Raw genomic sequence first — 18,401 nt, 5'->3', positions numbered from 1 at the left:
TGTCCTATTCATATGAACTCTTACGCATTGTTCTATGATGTGTAGCTTGTTGCTTGGATATTATCTTAAATTGTACCATGTTGAGGTTCGAAGTGTCGTGGTAGTCCTCGTGTACTTTTGCTCATCTCATGAACTTAGTGCTAGGCCTGAACCGGTTATGTAATTATGGTAGGATGTTTGAGGCACCTGTCTAGTGTTATTTCTGTATTGTGCTAAGTAATATGCAACGTGTGAATGTTCGCTTCTTTCTAAACTTGCTATGTTGGTTGAGTGTATTCTTGCTTGAGAATACATGTTATGGTTTTGAATGTGGATCTTGGGCTTGAGAAGTACAAGGGTCTTTCCACTGTATATGATCCCCAACTTCATTGGTGCCACCTCTAGCTGCGAACACTTGAGGTCCATGAAAAACACATGTGCACTTCTAGGTTATTCGTTAGTGTCTGTGACATCTTTGGTACTCTCTTGGTTCATGAGAAAAACCAACTCAAGGATAGAGAACCATCAAACACCCATTGCAAACCTACCATCTCATTAATCCTCTTCCTAGTGACTCCACTCTTTCTTGATGCTTGGAGCAAAGTCAAATGGAGGATAGATGTCCACAACTCTCGTTGTGGAGGTGAAATGGTGGTTGTGGACTTGGGGTGAGAAATTCATTAAGGATTCATTCATTTCCTTCTTTACCGAATTCCTTATTTGACCCAGAGTCAAAATGTGATTTCCTATTTGGCCCCGAAAAATATCTTACCTATTTTACACATGGTCAAAATTTTGTTTGTAATATGAAATTCGATCATTTTTTGTTACTAATGTGTTAAGTGAGACTACAAAATACAATTTATTCCCTGGTACAATATCTATTACCAAACAAGGAATAACCTCTCACGATTTCACGAAAGAATCTTCCCGTCAAGACTGGCTCGGCATAGCTTAGCTAGCAAGACACCTCGACCTACCGATCCATCACACAAAGCGGTGTATGGAAAATGTTGATGAACATGATATTCCTTATCAGGACCGATCCTATGATTTCGTGGGTCCGGGGTAAAATAAACCCAAGCTCCTTAATACATACAACAAAATAAAAGTTGAATATGATAATACGATCTCCTTTCTAGTTTAAAAGGCTTACATGTATTCATGTATACATAATGTGTGTATCCCTATATCAATAATGTGACCAACATGTTACCAATAATATATAAAAGATCTCATTAGAAACTATTAACTTATATTTTCTAATGGTATAAGTTTTGTGATATACATTTCATACTACATTGGTAAAAATTGACTGGAATTACATAAGTAAAACTGATGACCTAGGGATACACACAAGACTCTGAGTAGTCTACAAGAACTTGATTTCCTTTCTCATTTTCTCACCTGATACATACTTATGACATGATCGTGCTTGTAATTTAATGAAAAATTTGTTGTTTAAAACAAGGAGAAAGGTAAAGGATGTTAGGTCACCCTTTCATGTGGCGAGGTAGGGCTAGTGGTCTGCTCTAGCGGACGATGACGATTGATGGCGCCGATTGTCCTAGCTAGGTGCGCTCCACTCCCATCGGGTATTAACTACTAGGAAAAAGCCTACTAGTAGTGAGGGGTATAGACTTAGCAATAGCACGGGTCCCCGCGCTACTGCTAGCTCGCTACAACTAACTTAGTAGTGGCACCCGGCGCTACTACCAAAAAAGTTAGTATTTGTGTGTCTGTTTCGCACCCGCACTACTACTAATGAAATAGTAATAGTGTGTCTAGTGTTATCCCCACGCTACTACTAACTAATTAGCAATTCTAGTTTTTCCTGTCAACACGCCGGTCGAAGCAGGGGCTGACGAGGCACCGCCCCTACGTGTGTTCGATGTAGCAGTGGATCTAATCCAGAGCTACGACGATGACTGCTAGTGTACACGAGGAAGGAGAGGCGCTAGATGGCGGGGTCCCTAGCAGATTCAGACAAGGGCGAGTTGATCCAAGTGGTGGAGAGGTCGATCTGGCTGGCAGCTCCTTTGAACCTTCAGATGGCGAATGCTTCTTTCTTGTCTCATGTGTGAGAGAGGGAGAGAGAGAGAGTGAGAGAGAGGGTGGGAGAGAGAGGGAGAGGGAGGGAGGGATGAAGAGAGGGAGAGGGGGGAGGGAGGGAGGGAGGGAGGGAGGGAGGGAGAGAGAGAGAGAGAGGAGGGAGAGAGAGAGAGGGAGAGGGAGAGGGGGTAGAGGAGGGAGAGGGGGATGGATAGATGGAGAGGGGGAGAGAAGGAGAGGGAGAGGGAGAGGGATGAAGAGGAGGGAAGGCCACGGTTGACGAGACCTGGGTGATGGCAAACCGCTGGTCGGACGAGGGAGTAGTGGGTAGGAGGAACTTGGGCGTCACGAGGCTGAGAACACAAGCGGGCGACTCATCTAGGGGAGGGAGAGAGAGAGGTAGAGGGAGAGGGATAGGGAGAGGGAGAGAGAGAAATAGATAGATAGATAGAGAGAGAGAGGGAGAGGGAGGGGATGGGGAGGGGAGGGGAGGGGGAGGGAGAGAAGGGAGGGAGAGAGGGAGAGGGGGAGAGAGGGAGAGGGAGGGAGAGGGAGAGGGATGGAGAGGAGGGAAGGCCACGGTTGAAGAGACCTGGGCAATGGCAAACCGCTCGTCGGATGAGGGAGTAGTGGGGAGGAGGACCTTGGGCATCACGAGGCTGAGAACACAAGCGGGCGGCTCATCGATTTGGCCATGGTGGGCTCCTCGTGCTCTTGTTCAGAGAGAAAAGAGAGTCCTGTGAGGGAAAGAGAGATTGAGAGGAGAGTGAGAAGAATGAGAGGGATGGAGAGAAAGCACAAAGCATGTGACTGTGTTTGTGTTTCCTCCCATGCCACGTCATGAATCCAAGTGACTTGGTGCTCAGCCAATGTGAGTGAGTCGTACTGTGTTTTGTGTTTTCTGTGCTTAGTAATAGTAGCAGGGTTATAAAGCCAACACTACTACTAAGTTGATAGTAGCAGTGCGGGTTTATATCCCTCGCTAGCTACTGCTATGGCATGTCCCGGGGGACACGGTAGAGACCACTTAGTAGAAGTGAGGGGTATAAACCTATGCTAGTACTATCAACTTAGTATTAGCGAGGGGTATAGGCCCATGCTACTAGTAAGTAGTAGTAGCGAGGGGTATAAACCCGTGCTACTAGTAAGCGTGTATGTATATGATTTTCCCTAGTATTGATTGACCGCATTGGATGGCTAGCCCATCACGTGGTTGTGGGCGGAGCAGATTGGGGGGGGGGGGTCCACATCGAGATAACTATTTGGTCGGCTCCGGATGGCTGCGATGGTGACCATGATCGAGTGTGCCAGTTTTCTTCTTGGAGACATTGGTCAGGTCTACCCTATCTCTTCCCACCTCACTACATCTTGGGCGAAAATCCTAACTGTGGCGGGCGGCGACGCCGTTCAAGACATCATCCCCTTCTTGAAGGCATCACCATGAGAGCTTTATGGTGGTGGGCATCGTTCGGGTTCACTGGCAGCTGGATATGGCGTGCCCTTCTCCCTACCCGGAGCATCTTCTTCGGGGAAACCCTGGATCTGGGTCTCCCAAATCAGATGATCATGGTTCCATTTCGAGTTAGAGGTATTTAGTTCGATTGGTCTACTTTTTTCCTTCGTCTTTTAGTCTTTATACCTCATGGATAACTAGCAACATGAAGTTGTTGTGTTTTGTTTATTAGGACCGTATCCATACAAACCCTTGGCAAGATCTTAGCCTTCTTCACTAGGTACAATTTTCAAAAGATACAAGAGAAGATAAGAAAAGAATTTAGAGTATGAACTGATTCTTGGCAAGATCTTAGCCTTCTTCAAATATTTTAGGAAAATAGTTTGAGTGAAGGGGTTTTTATTAATTGGAAACATTTATAAACCATCTCCAATTTTTCAATGTTTAAGTTGTTGTCCACGGTTTTTTACTCACCTTTATTTGGATATTAGTTTGTTGGTTCATGATTCCGTAGTATTTGAATTAAAGTATGGCAAACAAGTCGGCAATAAAATTGATTGAGATCCTAGCCTATACTTGTTGTAAATCAGTCCAAAATATGCATGCAGTAAAAATCGTCAATCCTTGATTCACATTATTATAATTTAGTCACATGAAAATAGTATCTAAACTTCCATGAATAATTACTGATACTCTGTCATCTTTTCTTAAATTTGAACTAGCATATTTACATAAATATGAACAACCGAAGTTGTACATCAAGGACTAGGTCTATGTCTACAAAGGTTACTACTATAGAACATACCTATTAGCGACGCATGGCGCACTCCAAGGCATCACAAATGTGTTAAAGAAACATTGCATGTAGTTGTCCAGAAATGCATGTATGGCATATGATAGATAAAACATGTATGTGTTCACCATTTGTAGTGTGGTAATTCACTTTGAAATTGATGAACAGATAAACCATTGTGCAAATATATCGACCCAATATACCCATTCCAAGGATGGTATATGTTCCACACCATGACCTACATCGCACCGCTGACCAGATCCCGCACCGCCACCAGCATTTATCCCTATATATATATCTCAATTCCTATCTGTGATCGATCGATATTGCCCACATCGATCGCCCCCACCTCATGATTTCCATATCAAGACGAGAACACACACCTATATCGAGCAGCCTACTCGCTAGCCACCGCCCAACCCATTGTTCTGTTCTATAACTCTGCATCTCAACTCTCGCCAGACCCGCTGTCGACTTCGCATCTTCCTCAAGCCTCCTCGCGATCTTAGAGTGAGTACATTATCCTCAAAGCGAGTTGCTTGAGGTTAAGCAGGTGGCCTCCTCAGCGAGCCACTTGAGATCCTAAAACAGTGTGACTTGTAGCTTCTTATCTCTCAATAGGCTGAACGACTCTCTAGACTAGGGTTCCGATTGACTGGCGAAGGTGAACATCCTTCCTCTACAAGTGGTCCATGGTCTCCAACATAACTCATTATCCTCTCCGCTACATAGGGTCGAGGAATCCAACTCCACTGGTGGATGCGGCCTAGTCGTAGACGAGCTCGCCGGGAAAGAAATATTATGATAATTATCTATTTTCTGGCTCATCAAAGAAATTTAGTCTTAAGATTTGCCGGTCTGGTCGCTCGGTGGTGATCATAGCAATGGGCTATGAACGTGTATGTTTATAAGGGTGAGTATTCATTCATGTATGTAAACATCTCCCTGTGTACTGTTAATAGTCTTCGTCTGTGATATATTTGAAGTAGTATAAGGGCGTTTGAGTATTAATTCAAAAGAAACATATGCACTGGGAAGTGATATGCATATACACCAAAGGCCAGTGTGACAAAAATTCACTTGTTTGGGATGCATGCACGAATAAATACGTAAAACCATGGATGTACACACAACGTGATTTGATTAAAAACAAGAGATATGCTCATTTATGTGTGATCCATTGGTGGTTGGGGGGTGCCATAATAAATACACTATAGTTAATGTAGCGGATGGAGGTCATATCACAAACATCCAAAGAGTGCATACCACTTTGTATCCATTCTAACTTCTAACTTCTAACAATCCATACCAGATAGCTGTTGACCACCAATGATATCACACCATCCAAAGGGCGCATCCCATTTTGTAACCATTCTAACTTTTGACCATCCATATCAGATATCTGCTGACTGATGACATCAGATCATCCAAAGGGTGCAACCACTTTATATCCATTCTAACTTCCGACCATCCATATCGGATATCGGTTGACCATTGACACCAGACCATCCAAAGGTTGCCGCCTATTTTTTACCCATTCTAGTTTCTATCCATCCATACCAAATTTCACTATTCACAATTAAGGAGACCAAGTTATATTATTTTCCCATGATCAACTAGTAGTTAAATAAGAGTACTCTATTATGTTTGAAACTTCGTTTCTAGTGTAGGCTTATGGACCTCACGAAGGAAATCGCCAATCAAAGTAATTATCTTCAATTCTAAAATTTGAGGGCCACATACGTTGACATTGACTCTAAATTCATTGTTTTAACAATATTACAACTATTTAGGAAAATGTGATTATAACTTTGATCTCACGGTGAGATTGTGTTCACATCCATGTGACATCACTTTGTCATTTTGATTAGTGTAGCGGTGCCAACAACAATAAGATGTGGGTTTAAGTGACTAAAAACTTTGAAATGTCCTTGTTTTGCCAAAAAATGTTTTGTGCTTAGCTGAGCCTAAAACTAAAACTGACATGTAGAATCACCACCGAATTCAGCTTCTCTAAAAAATGTGGTTATAATTGTGGTTTTGGTTTTACATTGTCGTCGCATCCATGCGAGGATGTGTTATGTCATTGTGCTTTGTCGTTTTAGAATTCGATGTCTACTATACACAAATATCAATACAAGTATACACAAATAGATTTTCTCCATTACTTTGGGTGTAACAATAGATCATTTTGGTACATACATGTGTGCTTGGTTTGTACTCTCTCTTTAGTGATCTAAACGCTCTTATATTAGTTTACAGAGAGAGTATATATTCGTAAGTAGTACTTTTGTGGTTATTGGACGATGTACAGTTCGTGGTAACTCTTTTTGTACTCGGTGTGTGTGTGTGTGGAGGGGGTGATTCACTTATTGCTCTGTCGGATTCTATTCCACCATATGTGTCACCATGTAGGATGCGTGGAGCCCACCTGCCACTTTGTTCTATTATTTTTTTCCTTTTTTTAATTGTAATGTATTATGAATATATTAATATTAATATATATATGTGGGGGGTGTGGGGGTGTGGGTGTGTGGGTGTGTGTGTGTGGGTGTGACAGTTTGAAACATGAAAAACCTTTTTGATCTATAAATAGCCACCAATGCTCAGTTGCCACATTCACACATACGCAAAAACAGAAGCAAATAGAGCTTTAGTTTTGAGAAAACCCATGGCAGAAAGAACAAAAGGAAGGCCCTCAAATGCGCTTAGCGTGATGGTCATTGATGAAGATGAGTTTCATGCCAACTCTGCAAAATCCATGCTCTTGGAACTGAACTATTATGGTAAGATTTCTATATCCCATGAAAGAGAAACTATGTTCATCTTTATGAATATATACACCTTTTCATGTTTCGTGGAAACCATTTCTTCTCATGTTCTAAGATGTCGTTAAATTAAGATAGTGAAAGTTGATCTTGTCTTTCCAGTGGCAGTGTATACAAGTCCCATCGAAGCACTCAGTATTCTTCGAAAGAAAGCACATGATATTGATTTCATCATGGCAGCAGTGCACATGGAAGAGTTGAATGGCTTTCAGTTCCTGGAAGCAGCCAAAGATATGCATAGAAACATTCAAGTGATCAGTATGTTCACTAATAATTTGTCTACAACTGCATGCACATACATCTTCTTTTATGTGACGTTGATAAGTATTTTTTTTCAAAGCAGTGATGTCAACAGAAACAACAATGTACACAATGAAGAGATCTATTGAACTTGGTGCTTGTTTTTTGGTGAAGAAGCCTCTTGATGCTAATACCATTCACAGTTTATGGCAACATCTCGATGTAAAAGTTCTAAGGTTGAACAGGATGAAGCATCTGTTTCAAGGTCACAATCAACATCTTATGACAAATTATTTATTCTTATAGTTTGTAGAACATAACTTAACAGTATAATCTAATGGTTTATTGAGAATCTATTGACGTACAGTTTTTCACATGGCCAACCTAAATAGCCTTTGGAGCACAATATATCCATTTCAAAGTATATTTATTTTCATAACTTGGCACAAAAAGTAAGAGTACAAGTAAAATATTATTATGTCCCTTGAATTATTTTCATGTCCATCTCTTTTTCTTCACCAAGGAAAATAATTACTCTCTCCTGCCATGTTTGCAAGAGCACGCATTTTGTGTAGAACTCTAGCCATCAATTGACACCTACCCTCCCCCTCCCATAGGTAGAAGGGCCTTTATTTGGCCTAAAGTTTAAGAGCTTCAAAAGACAACTGCTTTGAAATTGAACGAATCTCTACTATTAACGTGAATTGGTGGTCGTATGTTCATAGGTGAAACCTCCCCTCACCCATGGCATGCATTAACTCAATCGAATCAAATAAATATTGTGTAGTGCCCCTCTTAATGGGTATAAGGTAATTGCATTAACCCAATCAAGTCAAATCGACCATTCTAACTATATGTCACACATGGTCAATAAAATCAAATCAAAGCAAATCTTTTGCATTAACTCAATTAAATCAAATATTTTGCATTAATTCAGTCAAATCAAATCAAATCACTTCCGGCAATAGAATATGGTGGATGTATGGTACATGTCGGATACGATTGGTGTTGAACCACTGGAATATATGATTCCGTTGTAACACACGGACAATTATCTATATGTAATAGTAGTACAAGTCCGAGACATCAATTTTACTGGACGTTTTCCAGAACATTATTTAATTTTCTCAATCTCGTAGTAACCTGAATTGTGTTAAGTAAAATAAGGCGTGTCTTCCTTTGGGTTGCGTGAAAACATGAAACTGCAGAAATTAACTAAGTATTATGTTGTGCACACGCAGGTGTTGGGGATAATGCTCAAGACGGAGAAGAAGTTGGAGAATCCGTAGCACAACAAAAGGATGGAACCAAAACGACCACTTATCTTAAATGGAAACCTTTCCTAGAGAGCAAGTTTTTATATGCTCTTCAAATACTTGGAGCAAGTAACTACCCATCTTAGGCCCAAGTGCTTTCACTTCACGATGAGCCTTCTCAATTTCAAATTGATACTATGAAACTCAACTTGTTAATTCATTTCAGATGCATCGCCCAGCAAGATAAAGATAATCATGAATGTGGACTCTGTTACAAGGACCCAAATTTCTGCTCATCTGCAGGTGTGTTCTAGATATACATTTGTTGAACTCTCGAGCATTTGGAGTATTAAAATAGGCTAAGTCAAATACGTAATTAGACTGAAATAAGCTAAACCGTCTTGTATTTGAAAAGTTAATATGAAAATGCTTTTGATTGGAAGTTATAACAAAATAGATGAAGAGTGAAACCAAAAAAATTGAACTGAACAACAAAACGAAAGGTCTCATTATATATAGTGTTTTCTAGTATCTAATTTTATGAAGCAAAAAATTCATCTTTGAATGATTGTCTACTAATAATTGTGTATTTAATATTTTCAAGAAACATCGAAAACGCATGGAAAAGGAACAAAACATGGCAATGTTTATGGATAGCTACGGGAATTCTGCCTCAAATTCTAAATCCGCGAAGGCTCGTCATACAATCCCTAACATGCCGGGCAATCATTCAAACGACAATGTACAAAGAACAACGGTGAGCTAGCAATGCAAATTTATGTACATATTATCTTAGTCGGGAAATAAAGTTGACACTTCATTGATTAATTAGTATTCTAATTCATCTCAGATGCCAAGCTTGTCTGGAGATCCTCAAGGCCTTGATATATCTGCTGCAGCAATGCGAAGAGCCTTACGACTTGGGGCTGTTTTTGACGAGTTCCAGTATTCTAGTGGTCCTTCTAGTGACGAACAATGTGACGCTATAGGACACATAATGGGAGAAGATGGCATCGCTTACGAAGCTAATGGCTCCAATTCATCTACTCATGGTCAAGTTGTTGCTCAAACATACAATTCAAGAGCTGCGCAAGAGATCACATTCAGGAACAATTATCATGATGGCCAAGTGTCCAACACAAGTAAGGTTCCGGTTGCGGGCCTTGTAGACTATCCAGATTCCGAGGATTCTGATTAAGTGGAGATACCTTAATTCAACTAGATATTGAGTATGGACCTAAGGTCACACTGGACTTCATGGTGAGTTGAAGATTAACATGCTGAGCCGGGCCGGTAATATTTGGGGCCTAATAAAAGTGCCATAATTTCCTTTGTAATATCTACCAAGACATTCCATAAAGATTGAATCATATGAGTGCTAGAAACTAAGAAACCAGTAGCGTACTCTCCGATTTATACTAGATATACTAGTTCACTATTCTTGTAAATTAATCATGAGTGAGGATGACATCGTACGAGTTTGGACGAAAAAGACGATTAGGGGTCCCTCATGGTCATCCAGGGTCGCACACGAACCCAGATCCACATAGACCGCTTGGCTGCTTCGAGGGCGCCACCTCAATCTCCCTCTCTATGGGAACAGGGACGTAGCTGCCTTGTAGCATAGTTTAAAAAGCGAGCTTTTTTATGGTACTCTGTACTGTTGCGGAAAAGAGGGAGCAGTATATAATCGTCGTCTACCGTTGATTTCGTGAGGATAGTTTAGTCATATGTGTGGTGATTTCAGCCCATCAGCGATGGAGTCCAATAGAAGAAGAAAATTGACCACTCTGGTTGTAGCGTTGGCCGTCGCTCTGCTCGCCGCTGACTACACCATCGTTGAACTTGCCATTGCAGCCTTGTATCTCGGCGTGCTCTGGCCACCACCCTCCTGTATTCTTGTCGATCTATGGAGCCTATCGATTCATAGCTTTGGAAATAGGCAGTACATCTAATCTTCCTACCTGACGGCCGTGAGGCAGTCCTGCCGAAGAAGAGTGCTCGTTGGGCTCGGACAACTGTACCATACCGCCGGAGTGCCTGGCCATGAGCTAGGCCGAGGCAAGGAACGCGGGCTCTTGGACAAAGCTGAGACACATCAGTGGCTGCCGGCAGAGGAAGGGGTCGAGGTCTTGTCGAAGAAGACGATGACGGTGTAGTGTCGACGAGCACGACCGAGAATAGAGAGGTCACCAAGTGGTTGTACGGATCCGAATTGACCAGCGTTTCAGTGCAGCCAAACGGGATATGTGAAGAGCAATGGTTGACTTGGTCGGGAGGCGGGCTAACATTTCTCTCTCCCTAAATTACCCTCACAGGAGTTGTACTGCGGGAGGCGGCGGGAGGCGGAACGAACAATGTCACCGATACTGCAGGATGATGTTTCTCGTCCAAATAAGTAGTATAGATCAATTACAACCCTTGAATTTCAAGAACTGAGGATGGCTCATTTCGCAAGCGACCGAGGCGACTCAGGGAACCAACAGGCGAAACCCAACCCAACTACATCCGCCATTAATGGTAGCCTGCCCCGTACCAACCCCGCTCACACCACCTACGTCTTCGCTCGCGTCACTCCAGATCCACCTACCTCTCCACTCCAGGCAGCGGAAGCTCAGCGGCTCATCCTTTCCTCTCACCTCGCTAATGACGGGTTCGAGATGGAGGAGGCGAGCGCGCCGCCTTCGACCTCCGTCGCGGGTGGCGGCTCCAGTGATGATTACGGAGGCACCGCTGGTTCCGGTGGAGATGCAACTACCAATCGACTCACATTTCTTGGCGGCGAGGGTGGAGATTCTTCGGGTGGTGCGGGTGAGGTTCCCGAATCGAGCCGCATGGCCGGAGATCTACGTCGAGTTCATCCGCAACAGCATGTTCGCGGAGTGTTGTCGCTTCGCTGGAAACGATGGAGGGATGGACTTCGATCTAATCTTCTGGGCCATCCAGGAGGCGGAATTGGCCGATCCGATACAAGCGGCGAGGTGGCATCGATTCAAGACGACGAGCCCATCCAGACTCAACATCCAGCCACCGTCGATCGAGCAGCTCGCTAATATCCCACCAGAGTTCCTACCTCCCGGGGTCACCCCCCCTCCGTCATCCTAAGTGATGCCGCCCGTGGGCGTGGACCTGGAGCACGCCGTGGGCATACCATGGGATCTTGGGTGGGGGAACCTCCTCCGTGGCCGGGGGATCGTGGGAAGGTTCCATGGAAGCTGAATAAGGTATGTAGATCAACATTTCGTAAATACTCATTCTCTGCTTGTGCAAATGAGAATGTTGTTTTGATGGGGATGGGAGTTCGAGGATTATTCCTCAAATGATTACTGGGGTAGTTGATAGTGTCAATCTAGTTTGGGATGCTGGCCTTCTAACCAACACCCAAACTTCGGTAGATGTTGCTCGAACTCCGGTGAGATGCCAAGTTGACGGCAAACCTGCTTCTATGGGGGAGGCCGATAGAGATTCAGATAGAGTTTGGCCCCTTTTGGGGCCCAAGGGTACATCAAGACCGTTGATTAGAGGATCTGTGGTGGAAAGGAAAACGGGAATTCGGAAGACGTGTCCTGGACCATATGACAAAAATGAGGAGGAGGTGGTGGAGTTCTATGGTCAGTTGTGGGTTATTCCTTCCCCCAGCCACCGCCAGACCAAACATGCTCATCTTCCCCCTCCTCCAAAACCTAATTCCACACTTGGTAGCCATCTATTTTGGATCAGGAAAGATCTGTTTAGATCTGGATGCTTCTGTGCTGAAGATTGCTACCCTGTGGATCGTCCTAGTAGATTTGACCCCACCCCTACCCAATTTCAAATCAAGTGTGAGGGAATTGCACCTGGTAGTATCTCCTTTGCACCTGTGGTGAAGAAAACCATGGATCAACGGGGGGAGCAACGACCTAAGAGGCAGCCTCCTAAGAAAGGGGTGGAGGGAGCTCCTCCACCACCCCCTGCTGCTCCTGCATCAAAGGTGGCATCGCCAGGCCCGAAGCCGCCTGCTAGCAATGCTGCTAAGAATGCCTCGGCCAACAATACTGTCCAGGTCGTGGCTCCTGCCCCTCCCACAGCCCCAGCAGTGCAACCTATGGACCCAGGTACAAAGAAATGATTTGTTTCAACTGCAGTTGGCCATGCCATTATGTAGGTATTTGTGTAGAACCAAAGAAGTGTTTCATCTGCTCTGGTACACACAATGTGAACAATTGCATTGCTTGGGCCCGCCTTCAGCCTACAGCAGAATACTTTGGGGGTGCAGCAACATGATTAGGTTTCTACCACATTGATATTCCTGTTGCTTCCCAGTCTAACTGGTTGAACTACAAAACTGTGCAATTCTGAGAGTTATGAAAGGTGAGGTTTCTGCCTCAGACCTGATTACCCAACTGAATGGTATTTTCTTCAAAGGGGAGGAATGGCCATGGCAGATCAGGGAGCTGGAAGAAAAGAAATTTCTAGTTAGGTTTCCACCATGGAAGAAAGTAGAAGATCTCATTAAGTTCCCAGCTTTTGACGTTACTATTGATGGAGTATCTGTTAAGATATGTGATTGGGCTGGAATGGTGGAACACTTTGGAGAATTAATTGAGGTGTGGATCCAAGTAGAAGGTATCCCTCCAAAGTGGTGTGATTGGAAAGTCTTTGCTCGGGTAGCTTCATGTTTTGGTATTCTGGTGGATGTGGACTGGAATGGAATATTCAAGAGCTTTTGTGAAAAAATTAGAACCAAAGTGACATGCAGAGATCTAACCAAAATCCCATATGAGAGGCTGGTTAAGACGAAGAAGAAGCTATACATTCTGTTTTTCACAGTTGAAGGCTTTGATCAAGTTGGAGAGGGATCTGAGGGGGATGATGATGACCCTGATCTGGATATTGGAGATGATGACAAACTGATGAGGATCTTGACCAAGATAAGGATTATATGGAGGGAGAGGCTGATGAACCTATTGATGAGCTTGACAAGGCAAACTTTTCAAAGAGTGAACCATCTGGTTCTGGAAGCAAAGTGGGAGGAGCTTGTGTCTCCGCATCTAAATTCCATCCCATGATACTGTGTGATGAGGTTCATGAACAATTCATTGAGGAGACTGAGGTCAAAACCCCTTCTGACATGTGAGAGATTCTTTTGAATCCACTGAGTTAATACCAAGTCAAGAGGATATGGATATATGTTCACATATGGAATATTGCTCTGCACAGCTCAAGAAATTTGAAATGGGTGATTCTGAAGAAGAAGATGAAGCTAACCTGCGTGAGATGGTTTGCCTCCCTGAAAAACTAGTTGCAAGTCTTGGATCTGCTAAGAGATCTTTGATAGAATCATTGGAAATGGAAGAGGTGGAAAAGAAGAGGAAAGGAGACTCAGTTCAGGATAAAAAGTGGGGGCATGTACTCTCTACCAGACCTACTACAAGGAAGCATGGCAACATTAAAATCATGGAGAAAGCTACTGCTTACTTGCAAAAGAAGAACCTAGAAATCCCTGCTTCCTTCCAAGGTAAATCCTTTGTTACTACTGATGCAAATTTGCTTGCTGACCACGTGTCTAAAATTGATTTATGTGTGGGTAGTAATTGTGTGGAACAAAATGATATTGTTCATGATTTAGTCCTTAGGGAGAGCCTTAGGTGTCTGGAATTTGCTGATGCTAACCCTGAAATTGTTCTTCCTGACAATTTATACACTCCTACCCATATAATATGGAGAGGGGTTCTCCCCTGGGTAAGGGTAATGACACCACCAAATCAGATGGCGTTGCTGATATGGATGGTTTCTGCCCAAACCTGAGACAATCTAGAAGGCTTTGTAGCCTATCCCACCCCTTTGAAATTTCATGATAGGATCCTTCTAGAATATTAGAGGACTAGGTCAACCTGGTAAAATTCAGCACCTTCGGGAATTCCTTAGAGATAATTCAGTGGATTTTGTGGGTTTCTTTGAAACCAAGAAAGAAAATATTGATAATAACTCCTTGAATAGTATTGTTGGGAATAAGAGTTATATTTGGCATCAACTGTGTGCCCAGAGAACAATTGGTGGTGTCCTTGTGGGCATGAATAGTGATATTTATGAGATCATTGGCTTTGTCAATAGAGAGTTTTGTGTGACTGCTACGGTTAGGAACAAAAGTGAGAAGTTTGTTTGGCAATTTTTTGCAATTTATGGTACGTCCTACAATGAGCATAAGCTGGAGTTTATTGCGGAGTTGCATGAGGTGATGAGTACTGCTTCATATCCCATTATTTTAGGTGGTGATTTTAATCTTGGTAGGTTTGACTCTGATAAGAGTAGTGGTAATGTGAATCACTCTATTACCTCCCTCTTCAATGACTGAATTAATAGGTGGGGATTGATGGAGATTAGTATTGCTAATAGGAAATATACTTGGTGCAATAATCAGGATAACCCCATTTTTGCAACTATTGATAGAGTGTTTGTTTCCCTTCTTGGGATGCCTTATTTCAATTGTCGGTGCCGAGGGACCTTCCCAGAATTGGAAGTGACCATACCCCCCCCCTCTTGCTTGATACTATGGCTCGGAGAATTACATCTCCGAGAATGTTTAGATTTGAGAAATGGTGGTTAGAGCAACCTGACTTTAAAAATTTAGTGGAGTTTGTGTGGAAAGCCCCAGTTTTTGGTAGGGATGCCATTGATGTTTGTATTACTAAAGCTAAACATCTCAAGAATAAGATTAAAGGTTGGAGTGCAAATATCGAAGCAACCATCAAGAAGAAGAAGAGGGACCTAGTTCAGGAATTTGACATTTTTGATATCTTTGCAGAAACTGACCATGTTACGGATGAGGTCAAGCCACATATGAGAGATATCAAAAATGAGTTAGAAAACATTATGAGAAAGTATTACAAGAAAACATTATCAGGAATTATGGCTAGGTCACACGGATCTCAAAACATGTCAACAAGAAATAAGAACCAAACCAGTAATGAGAAGACTAGTACACTGAGCATGAGTACTTAACAGGATGCCGATATATCTCACCACGGGTTTTGTAAAGTATTACAAAGAAAGGGAATATCACATCATAACCAAAGTTTCACTAGAATTTCATTTGTGTACTCATATGGATTTACATGGATGTACACAGTTCCTCTATCGATAATTGAATGACAAGAGTTTTGTTCATGTCTATGTTTTACCAAACCTACAGGATCACAAGCTTAAGCAATTCAAGGTATCATAAGTGTTAGTGGAGTAAGAGTGATGAGAAAATATTTGTGATTTTTTTCATTAATATTAGAAATAGCTTCGAGATAAACGGAAGTGTTTTGGAGTTATTGGAAGAATCTCGGGCTTTACTGGGTAATACCGGGAATTGATAAATAGCTGGAAATTGTTTTCAAGGACTTAAATATAAATTATAAAGGGTTGTAATATGATTAGGAGGCCCTTAGAATTTACTTATAGTCAATGGTATGAAGAAAATAAAAAAAGGCTTATTAGGGGAGAGTTAATGGGCCCTGAGGCCAACTCGTGGAGACACCCAAGGGGGAGGCTGAATTGGGGAGGTGGAGTTGGACTCCAATGGTCCCTAGGACAATGCAATGGGGGGGGGGGGAACCACTCCCCAAATCGGCCATCTGTCCCTCTCCCTTCAACCCATATATATTGGAGGATTTTGGCCTTTGTAGACATGTGTTTTGGAGTCTCCTCTAATTCTCTGCTTCTACTTCTAGTTCTACTTCTAGTTCATACAATTAGAGCTAGATCTACTTCTCTGTAACGCTCATGATCAGATGCCCTGTGTGAATCTAATTCCTTCCCTCCAATTCTTCAATGGTGATTATATTTGGATGGTGAAGCGCTATCGGATCGTGAACCATTTACGCTTGCAAACTACAGAGAGGTCGTCATTTCAATATTTTGTTCGAGATATCATCATCGATATTTCGAGGGACTTCAAGAATGATATGCATCAACTCTTCTTCCGCTGCAACTCGGGGTTTGAAGCAATATGATCTAAATCCCTTATGCATCTTTATACTGATCCTGTAATGTGTTTGTAGGATGATTTCTTTTGTTTTATACCATGTTTCACAACAGCTACGATCTTGTGAGTTAAAGGGTTGGTTGGGTGGGGCACGCGGTTCTCACAGTTAAGGTCAATAGCTGTCGGGGTGCGGTCCGACATAGGCAACGAATGTTATTGTTTGTCATTAGTAAATATACAAGGCAACTACAAAGGCAATACAAATATTATTACTTTTAGGATAATCACTAGAGAATTCCTTTGAATGGTTCACCTAATTTCCCAATTGTTCTTTTTTTCTTCACAATTACCATACGAGGAAAGGTTGAAGGATAAAAAATAAATCGTCAATGAAAGCTATGGAAAATTATCACCATTAAGGAAAATAGAAATACTTTACAAACGTAATCATTTGCGGAAAGTTGAGAAAAAGATTCTTCAAATAGTTTGCTTAACTTTCGGGTTCTTGTTGGTCTCCATGCAAATTGACACAATGGGTCATGCAGTAATCATATAAGAGTGTGAGAAGCAAGGAACTGTGCACACAAGACTTAAAATATTCAAACGCCAAACCCATGCACCAACACAACCCAAACACCTAACCACCCTCAACCTAATCAATGCAGGTCCAAACTACATCTTCCTTGACGTGTTACTCTATCTTCATCATTCATAATTTGTGGAACAAAATTTCGCTTCGGGCAAGGCCGCCATTGACGACTACGGTTTGTGTGAAGATGTACATGTATGGAAGTTCTACTCACATACCACGCCAATTATCCTATCATGTTTCAACACTCCTTCGGTGGCACGGTTGTTCCATCACACACAAACATGCGCCCACACAATCTCCTCAAACAAATGTAGATCCAATTGCATCATCCTCCACAAAAAGGAAATACGTAACCCCTTCATGGAGTAGTTGCTCTACCTTCCTCCATGTCATGCACGTCATGGTTTATAAATGAAAATGGGTGGGACCATCACATTATGTCATAGGCGTGTTAATGAATTCACATTTGGCACTACAAGAGAAAGTCACACATATCTCATGATATAGTGAATGAAATGATAACCTCGACCGTTTGTCGCTGCTTTCGGTTCGCCCACTCTCATATTGTTGCGAACGTTATTAAGAAAGCAGCTTTTCAGGGTCCCTAGAGATCCTTCCGGTATTAAATAGAAATTCTTTTCTATAATACCGACCCACATCCATCAAACACCCATCACTTTCTCTTCTTCCGTTCCTTCAACATTCTCTGTTATCTTGTCCCACCAAGTTATAAGTGAGAAGGCATGAAAGAAGAGTCCCCTCTTGCTTTGTTTGGAGAGCTGGGCACCATCTAGGAGGAGGAGGAGCACGCAATTATCCACCGGCGGCTTCAGGTGAGCTAATCCGGTGAGATCATGATTCTTGTCAAACTTCTCCATGTGGTTGGTCAAATTCACTAACTCACCACCTCCAACAACTCTATAGCTTCGGTGTAGGCAACCTGTTCGACATGATGTCTAAAAGGCTTATTGATAGGGAAACCATGGAAACAACTCTGGCCAGTGGAGAGGTCCGCCTCGGGGCCCTCCCAATCGAACTTCTCTAGTATCTTATGTCGTTCCTGCCTTCCCGCAACTCTGTGTGGACGTGCATTCTCGGTAAGAGCTGGAGAACGCTCTGGAATTCTATGCCCGCCCTGCATCGATGACCCTGGTAGCTATGACGCCATTAGGGGCTCCAGCACATTTGTGAACGATTTGATTCGCCTTCGTTATCCAACTCCTCTAAATTTATGTGACATCAGTTCTAATTGTGAGG

At 42.6% G+C, this 18,401-nt stretch overlaps 1 protein-coding gene across 1 annotated transcript; it reads left to right on the top strand.

Annotated features, from left to right (window-relative positions):
- Positions 1-6,826: 6,826 nt before the first annotated feature.
- Positions 6,827-9,992, top strand: LOC123403670 (two-component response regulator ORR29-like). Its single transcript, XM_045097589.1, has 7 exons — positions 6,827-7,063; positions 7,208-7,363; positions 7,449-7,610; positions 8,587-8,730; positions 8,828-8,904; positions 9,206-9,358; positions 9,452-9,992. Exons 1-7 carry the CDS (start codon positions 6,880-6,882, stop codon positions 9,797-9,799), a joined length of 1,224 nt encoding a protein of 407 aa, XP_044953524.1. The 5' UTR covers positions 6,827-6,879; the 3' UTR covers positions 9,800-9,992.
- The last annotated feature ends 8,409 nt before the right edge of the window (positions 9,993-18,401 follow it).

Source organism: Hordeum vulgare, chromosome 6H (assembly GCF_904849725.1).
Source record: "Hordeum vulgare subsp. vulgare chromosome 6H, MorexV3_pseudomolecules_assembly, whole genome shotgun sequence".
Classification (NCBI taxonomy): domain Eukaryota; kingdom Viridiplantae; phylum Streptophyta; class Magnoliopsida; order Poales; family Poaceae; genus Hordeum; species Hordeum vulgare.
The sequence above is the reverse complement of the archived record's forward strand: the minus strand, read 5'-3'. Positions and strand labels throughout refer to the sequence as shown.

Bases quoted from the DNA above. Each gene is read 5' to 3' on its own strand.
- LOC123403670 (XM_045097589.1), top strand. From the start codon at position 6,880: ATGCTCAGTTGCCACATTCACACATACGCAAAAACAGAAGCAAATAGA. The intron at 7,064-7,207 runs GTAAGATTTCTA...TTGTCTTTCCAG, and splicing joins CTTGGAACTGAACTATTATG to TGGCAGTGTATACAAGTCCC. The intron at 9,359-9,451 runs GTGAGCTAGCAA...AATTCATCTCAG, and splicing joins ACAATGTACAAAGAACAACG to ATGCCAAGCTTGTCTGGAGA.